General features: G+C 43.6%; 1 protein-coding gene across 1 annotated transcript; it reads right to left on the minus strand.

The window, feature by feature from the left end:
• Positions 1-1,870: 1,870 nt before the first annotated feature.
• LPAR3 (lysophosphatidic acid receptor 3) lies at positions 1,871-8,561 on the minus strand (the record flags this gene model as incomplete). Its single annotated transcript, XM_079535967.1, has 2 exons — positions 1,871-2,220; positions 7,826-8,561. The coding sequence occupies 2 exons, from the start codon at positions 8,559-8,561 to the stop codon at positions 1,871-1,873; spliced, it is 1,086 nt and encodes a 361-aa protein (XP_079392093.1).
• Positions 8,562-9,082: the final 521 nt, after the last annotated feature.

Consider the following 9,082-nt stretch of genomic DNA (forward strand, 5'->3'; position numbering starts at 1 on the left):
GCACTTTATTTTCCTTTAGCTTCGTATACTGAGTTTCAGCCTAGCTAGCACAAACCATGCACTACAAGTAGCTCTAGAGACAAACACGTTCTGTCAACGTCACTGGTTCTAGAAAGCACAATTTTACATATTTTGCCGAACACCTAACTAATGAAGTAGTAATTGCACAAGAACATTGCATTATAATGGCAAAAACAAACAAATGTAAACCTTCGCAGCATTATTCATAAATACAGCACTTACCTTGAAATGTTAAGCTATACCCCTTCTAGCTAACTTGTGTTACAGAGGAGCTCTCTGAACAAGGGCTTGCTGTGTTTGTAAGCCAAGGTCTGCTGAGAAATATCCCAGTGCCTTCTACAAAACTGCAACTCAATCTTTAAGCCAGGCGGTGGTTCTGCTTTGGCCAGCACAATCCAGATACTTGCATGCAAGTTGTGTCAAAAGAATTTGCCCAAACCAAACAACTCATCACCTTTTGGACATACAACATGCTCTTGATGTTGTTCTCCAACAATTTCAGGCAGCCAAAACTTCCCAAAATGAAGTCGTTCGTTGACAACACCCAGGTTTTCTCTAAGACAACACAGGTAGCTCTTGTTATATTACAGCACCGAGAAATTCATGTTCCAATTATTAAACTAAAAGTTTACAACTTAAAAACATTGCCCTTGAACTTTAAGTTGCTGGATTACTATTCGAGCATAGTCTCTAAGTCAAAACTTCAGGGTTTTTGGGCTGTGGCTGCATCCACGCTAGACAGTCAATCAGTAATAATGCTGAAAGCCCTTCATTGCTCATTTTCTCATGGCCTCTTCATCCCTCAAGCAACGTCTAGTAAGAACTGCTTGTAAATCAGAGGTTAAACACGAATTGATTGTCTGATCCTGTCTGGATCGCTTTGTAATCTTGTAGGGATTATGTTGTCTTTGGGATTTTTCTTCTTTAATTTCTATTTTAAATAGCTTAATTGAGCCTATGTATAACATATGTTATTTAGACACCCCTTAGAAGTTTGCCCTCTTACAACAGGGCTTCAGGTATCATTTCCCACAGTGGCAGAGCAGTTACAAAGAGGGGTGAGCCACCCATCTGATATTATCTGGAAGTAAGAAGAGAGCATAATGAACCCAGCCATGCTTCTTTGCTCTTAGTCCACCCTCCACAGCTAGCTACGTGACAGCAGCAAAGCGTGCAGCACGTCTCCTTGCAGCACTCATGCCTGTGTGGGAGCAGTAATTGCTCTTGTGCTTTCTGTAATGTCACATCCTGACGATTTATGGTTGACTCGGATATACACATGCACAGGTATTTGGTCTTCCCATCACAGCTGGGTTTCTGGCACAGCTTTAATAAATCATCAAACTACCTATCTTGAAAGTAAGAGGAGTAAAAGAAAAGGTAAGTATGAACTATTTCATGAACTTTGTAAACACAGAAAGCAAACAGGCCACAAATTCTGTCCAGCCCAGCCTATAGCCCTTCTCAAGAAAACTCTCAAAGCATGAATACCATGCACTGGAGGGTCTCCCTATGTTGTTTACATTTTGTTTCCATGAACAAAGAAGTTTCTCATATGTGCTTACTCCAGTCACAAAAAAAAAAAACTAATTTCAGGTGTCTGAAAAAGGAAAATAAAAACAAACAAACAAACAAACAAACGAGAGAGAAAGACTGCAGCATGAAGTTTTTTTTTCGTTACAAAGTGTTTTTCCATCAGGCAATTATTTATAAGAACTTTTGTTAACACTGGAGTTGAGGCTCTGGAACAAAATGGATATATTGTTTACTAGCTTTGTCAGTCGATCTGCTCTTACAAAACTTCTCCCTTCCCCCTCCGGTTCTCAGCCAAGCCAGTCTCTTGAATCACTCAGGAGTTGCCGTTTTCACTAAGATCTCCTTTCCCACAAATTGTCCCTTGAATAATGCCATCTTCAATGTACTGCCCTGTGGTGTCCGTGCTCCTGCCAAGCACAGTTGAGGGGATTCGTGATGAGCGTCTCTCCTGGTTCCTATCATCAGAGGAGCAGCAAAGCATTCTCTTCATGGTACCCCACATCTCATCATCTTTATAGGAATAAATTACTGGATTCATAACAGAGTTCAGCAGGGCCAGGAGAAGAAACCACCTTTTCACATTCTGAACCCCACAGTTGGTGCAGTTCAGGCCATCGAGCAGCAAGACAACCAGGCCAGGAGTCCAGCAGACAACAAATGCACCTAGAAATAAAGGAGAGTGAGAAAGTCAAGCAAAACAAACAAACAAACAAAAAACACTTCAGACTGCCAGGGGGTTTCTTTTTACATCTTATAAGGCTATGTGTTCATCAAAAATTTACAAAAAATAAAAACAAAAAAAGGAGAGGACAAAACACTGTCAGTAGCAAAACTGTATCTACAACAGCTTTTCTGCCTGGCCCAGAACAAACAACTTGCAGGAGTCTGCAGGGAGAGAGCATCCAGCTGCTGGCAGCCCCAGCCTGAACACAAGTAGGAAAAGGTCCTCACAATAGCAAAATGTCCAATCTGGTAGATAAATAAGACCTCTGAAGATCACAGCTAGCACTTTGAGTGGAGATGCTGTCCTCTCTTCATTTCTCCCTTGTACTCCACGCTTCCCACTGCCTCCACTTGTAAGGGAGAATAGAGAAATAAACTAATAGATGAGTTAATGAAGATGAATCAAAATGAGAGTGGTGAAACAAGAAGACAAAAGCCCAGCCCTGGAGCAGCAGGATTGTCCCCACCTGGGGGTGAAGCTGGTAGGGTGGGGGGGTTACGGTTAGGATGAGACATGGCAATCCAACAGGCTTCCAGCCCCAAGAGGGGTCCCAGCATGTCCCCACCTCTGCCTGCTTCCTGCAGCACCACCAGCTCCCAGGTCCTCGCCTGGGAGCCCACTGAGAACACGGCCCTGGTGATGCTAACTTAGCACAAGCCACAATTGCTGCCTGACATACTGAAATAGAAAATTACAACTGTGTGTGAAAGCACACTTCAAATATTATACTGAGGAAATTCCAATCATTTATAACAGCCCTTTTTTGGCCTTAAAAAATAATGAAACACATAAGGATGATAGCAGCTACATGCTAAGAAGCTCTCCTGGGATTCTCATGATCTGTTTTGGCTATTTTGGTCCTGCTCATTTCCAGGAGACTGCTGATTGTTCCCATGCCCGAGCTGTGCCCAGAGCCCAGGGCAGCCCAGCTATTTGCAGGACCCAGCCTAGAAGCACCTCTGGCATCCAGCACTCATCCAGTGCAGCACCTGCTTGTGTAGCAATACACACAGCCCCCAGCCAGGAGTTCAGTGGGCACAGTACCCATCTGAAGGGCAAGCCATGTAACAGCATATAAAATTAACTCATACGTTATACTGGATACTGAACATTGTATCCAGGGCAACACAGTGCACATCTTGATGCAAAATGATCCTCTTGCAGATATTTCTTTTCTTTTGAAGAGCTTCAAAAGGAATCCAGGTGAAGTGCAATCAGTGAGTTTACTGTGTTCCTAGAAGTACTATGCAGAATGCAAAGGCAAGAGACTAACTCCTTCAGAAAACACATTTTCTATTCTGCTGTGCCAAGATGTTTGTGATGCTAAGTACCAATTTCATAGTGTTAGTTTAGAGTTAATGGTCAGCATCAGTAACATTCCTCCAGCACCACTGGCACCAGGAGCAGCAGGCTGCCACCACAATGCACTTTCTCTGGTCAGTCCCCACATTATGCACTGGTTTGGCCCCACCATGCTGAGTAAGCAGCGGTGACAATAAGTTCTACAGTCTGCAGTGGAGCAAACATTGCACTGATTTACCATCCTGGGGCTAAAGGCAAATCCCACCCACGGCAGCCAGCACTGAAACCAGACCACCCAGACCAGAATGACTACATGAGAGGCTCAGCAAGTATTCGGACACAGTGCTTTTGCAGGCCACCAAGGGTCACTGGTGAACTTGTTGGCAACCATGCCAGTTCCATGCAGAAATTAATGTGGCAGCAAGCTCTTCCCTGAGCAAGCACAGAAAACATTCTTTTCACAGTACCAAAGCATGCAGAGTGCAGCACTGCTTTCCTGAAAGTCAGCAGGAGAAGCAGACCCAAAGCCAGGTTTAACAGAAGTCACAGAGAAACCCCTCCTTCAAACAAATCCTGAGCTCAGCAGGTGGCCTAAGTCAATGAATTCCCAGGATACAGAGCAGGAGACCTATCAATATTGCAAAGGCAAAAGTAAGGAGAGGGTGCAGACAGCCCTATGCTATCAGAGCACAGCATGCAGAACTTTAATTCCCCACTCTGGGAGGCTGCATCCTATCCATGACCAAGGACAGGGATAGAGAGGAATGCAGTGACAGCACTGGGGCTCCTACTTCAACTCCACCCAAAAAAAGCACATTGTTCTGTAGGGATACAACCTAAATCATTCACATCCTACTCACAGCAAGGTGCTGGTGAAAGCAAGGCACTGAGACTTACAGCCCTTCTAGGATTAAGCTATTTTTAACCACAGACCTTTCAGAGGGAGCCATGGTAAAACATAAATATAAGCCTTTCTTTTGTCCCTCTGGTGATTTTCTTTGCAGTCTTTTCATCCTGTAGCAGATCCTCTCCCTGACATTATGCCACACTTCCAAAACAATTTCTTTTCTGGGACTCTAAAGTTCAGAGTGTGACATAAAGCAAATCCTGGCTGCAGCATGAACCAGAACTACTCTGAGACTTCACACCGGACTAAGGGAGATCAGGTATCACAGGGCCTCAAGGTCAACGTGAGGATTTTCCACTGGTTCGCAAACATGGATTTCCTTGTAGACTGTATCATCTATACTTAAAAATGAAAGAATTCCTGTGTACCTGGAAGTGCTACTGAGCCTTTGCCATAAATCTCTCCACATGCCAACACTAAGAAGGAAAATTAAAAAAAAAAAAACAACCACAATCAACGTGGCAACTTCCAGTTGTCCTTGCCACACGTGCACATAAGTTAAAACAGAATGTTACTGGTTAAACTATGTATTTACTAGAACTGAAAGTCATCTTCCTCAAGGAAGCTTTTTCATCAGGAATGTCACTGCCAAGTTCAGATGAGCGGTGGCACACACCCCACCTGGACATCACATACACCTGCCTGGGCCTTTCCTCTAAGCCACAGCTGCACGCTCTGCCAGTACTAAGGCAAAGCTAAGGATTTTAGCCTCTTTTGCTAGGTTTCCCATTTCCAATCATGTAACTCCTCACAGTTTGGCATGCCAAAGGAATGCTATTTCTGCTGCTTCTAACCTGGAAGCAGGTTGGACCTGGGGACCAAAGGCAAAAGGAGAAATGACAGGGACCTCAGTCCAGGTCTCTGAAAGAGCTATGCAAAGAGTGGTGCAAAGAACTCTCTGCAGCTGAGATCACCATGCAGCCAGAAAGTTAAACTGAAATAAGGGCTCACTGGCACCTAACTGCAGGACCAAGGGAGAACTCCACTCATAGAGGATAGCAGTGTTTTGGAAGTGATGCCTTGCCTCCACCTCCTTCCCCAGGGAGGAGAGTAAGCCAACAGCAGGCAGACCGCATGGCAGCAGGATTTTGTCCTGAAGCTGCCATGACGCCAAGAGAGCATGTTAGCAAGCACCGTCATTCTCATCACATTTCTTCCAGCAACAGAGCTTCCTGGAATTACTTTTAACTAATATCATATCAGGCTTTTATTGGAATGCATCTTCACACATTTAAGAGCAAACCACTGAAAGTAACTGCCTTGAGCTGAAAACCCCAAATCCACATGTGGCATACAGCTATATGTTGTTGCAACAGTGGAAATAAGAATAGCTTTAAAAGCATCAGAAATGGTCACTTGAGGGCTCTTTTGGTAATCAGAAAGACCAGAAAACATGGCTATCCAGTTTCTAATGCCTTTTGCATAGTGTGCTTGGATGACTAGGCCAGGAATGCATATTCAAGCTGTTCTAAGAAATCCTTATTCCTAGAAATAATCATTTATAAAAAGCCTGACAGAACTAACATTTGTAGGATTGGTATGAAGGAAAATGCTAAGAAACATTTCCTCTGACACTGGAGTTTGGAATAGATGACACATGTATTCATTTGACTTTTATGGAGGTAATTTCTGTTTTGATTTTGCTTCTGATTGGACATGTAAAAATGACGAGCGTCAAAGCAGTGCACAGACTTTCTAAGTTAAATTTACCTGTCCCAGCAAGCTATGCCACCAGATGCTTTGCCTGAATCATAGTTTAATCTGGTGGCTTAGGAGCCATTCTGGAAGAAAGAAAAAGCTGACGTTGATCTCGAAATCAACCCTAAGGCCCCTTATCCCCAGCAAAAGAAAAAAAGAACTTGAAAGGAAGGACATGAACTTTGAAGTAGGTTATTTCTTTCCTGAATGCCTAAGAAGGAGCAGGAATGGATTCATACTGCCTCAAGAAACAAGTGTAAATAATTACACCCAGAGGGCTTTGTTCTGGTCTTTGGACTTAATCCTGCAGGTGCTCTCCACACCGCTCACTCTCTCTGCCTGTACCAGCTCAATAGCCTTCTTCCCAGTACAAAGACCTCTTAGCTCTGCTGGGCAAACACATACTAGCACTAAGAGCTAACAGAGTTATTCCCAGATTTTACTCAGCCCCGTCCAGCTTTGCTTTATACAACATTACAGCAATAGCCTTCACTAAAGAATGATTACGAATAAATCTCTGCTTTCCTTCTTTATCTTAAGGATTTCTTGTCCACACATCTGACCTCAAAAATGGAAAAGACTGGCATAACTGAGGTTTGTTGAGGCAAAAGGGAGATGGCAGAGTAGCCAGCTGCTTGCAGTACAAAGCACAGCAGAAGGTCTGGGTGAAACTTCCTCAGTTCCAGAAACATCTCTACTACTGTTCCTGAAGGAGCACAGCTAAGCTAGATGCAAGTACAGTACCACTGTACAGCACATAGCTGTGCCCCATGTACATAGGAACACCAGCTTCCCCCAAATCTCCATCTGTCCTGCACTGGCTCATACAACATCAGAAGTAAAGCCATATTCATGGCCTCAGAGTCCCCATCACCTGAGCCAGTGGCAGCCCAGTTCCACCGCAGTGAGCTGCACAAGCCATACTTAAGTGAAGTCTGTCTTTTACATAACATCCCATTCAGATTGAAGTCTTCCTTGGTAAAATTCACCACACCAGCCAGCATTTTCTTCCAACAAAACAGCCATCCACTCTGGGCCCCTCTAATTAATTTGAAAAGCAGCTGCATCACAACGAGCTGCAGTAAACTGAGCTGCTTAACTATCCAGAGCATCTTCAGGGCAGAATCTAAGTAAAATCTCAAGATGAAGGTGAATCTTCCTCTTACAAAACTAGTCTCTGGCAGGAGAAAAAAAATCACAGATCCACCAAGCATCCTTTTCTATCCCCAGGGAAGGTGCATTTGCAAGTAGAATAGCTAGTGAACTTGGGAAACAGCCAAAAGGATTCAGGACGTTGTGCAGATATAGAAGAACATCTTTTGGAAAGTATTTTTCTGGGTAGCGGTGATTCTTCCTAAGCCTTCCTCCACAGCTATGTTACAACTCACTCTTCCCACCAACAAAGAATGTATAATTTGTATTTTGTAAAAAGCTGCCTACAACCAAGCAGCCTGAGCATTTACCAAACAGAGATGCTTATTTTCTAAGAATTGACTGGTTGTGTACCTCAAGCTGCTGTTTCAAGCAACATTTATTTCACAGTTCAAGTTGGACAGAAGGCTAACGAACTTCAGGGCTTTAGTGAGTTTTCATTTTGTTTGTACACATGATTGGCTACCTGGTTGGCAGCCTCTTACCTAAAAGAGTCATGACGGTCTTCATAAGCTTCACAGGGGTCCTCCTGCGGCTAATAGATCCACTAGTGTGCGATGACAAGACATTAGTTTTCCGCTGGACATACATGTAGATTCTTATGTACACCACCACCATAATGAAGAAAACAACAAGGTTTAGGACACTCCAGAACACCAAGTAACTTCTACTGTAAATAGGTGCCAGGGAAGAGCAGGCAGAAATGTCACAGAGGCAGTTCCAACCCAAGGTAGGAACAGCACCCATGAAAATGGCAATGGCCCAAATAGATATAATTAAGAAGGTGACTCTCTTCTTCGTGAGATTACTATGGATCTTCATCCGCATGATTGACATGTGCCGCTCAACTGCTATGACGAGGAGATTCACCAGGGAAGCCGTCAGGCTCGTGTCCAGAAGACCCTGACGCAGAAACCAGCGGTTAACAGTTAATGTCTTAGACACAGGACCAGTGTGGAACATCAAGAAGACATAAGCAATCCCAGCAAAAAAGTCTGCAGCAGCTAAATTGGCCAACAGATAGTAAAATGGAAAATGAAACCTCTTGTTCTTGACCACAGCTGCTATGACCAGTGAATTCGAAATGAAAATGAAGAGGCAAAAAAATGTCCCAAAACACAGAACACCAATCAGTGGTGGCCCTGTCCACTCATCTGCTGTGTGAGTGTTTGTCCTATTATAAAAGAAGTCCATGCTCTTATCATAGTAACATTCATTCATCCTGGATTACAGCCCCTGCATCCTAGGAAGGGAAAAAAAGGAAAAATTAAAATTAACTACCGGTCCTTGCTTGAATCACCATAACTAGCAGCTTTCTTTTGGGGGCAAAGGAAGGGGTATGAGAAGGCATATATCTGCAGGCCTCAAGAAGATCATTCATATTGTACAATTTAATGCAGGAGATATTTGTCCACCAAAGGACTGCAATGCATGATGCTTTGATGAACTACGAATTTTCCCAAAGTCTTCCTTGCTTCAAAGCCCCCAGCAGTCCCCCTGCACTAACAGTCACACTGTGCAGGCAGCAATGTGGAAGTTAAGAGGTTAATAGTGACTTCCTGGAGGTCAAAAAAGTCTGAGCAACAGCCAGGCCCTTCTGACTGTGAAACCCCATGTTTGAGCCACAGCCCCATCATTATTTCCATTTCTTAGTGTATCCAGTCAGGACAGAGAAGCATAAATCATAACTCTTCCATTTTACTGGCTAAACAATGAAAAGCCTATTACTGGAAACGTCTTTT

This window comes from Tetrao urogallus, assembly GCF_951394365.1.
Source record: "Tetrao urogallus genome assembly, chromosome: 5".
In the NCBI taxonomy this organism is placed as follows: Eukaryota; Metazoa; Chordata; class Aves; order Galliformes; family Phasianidae; genus Tetrao; species Tetrao urogallus.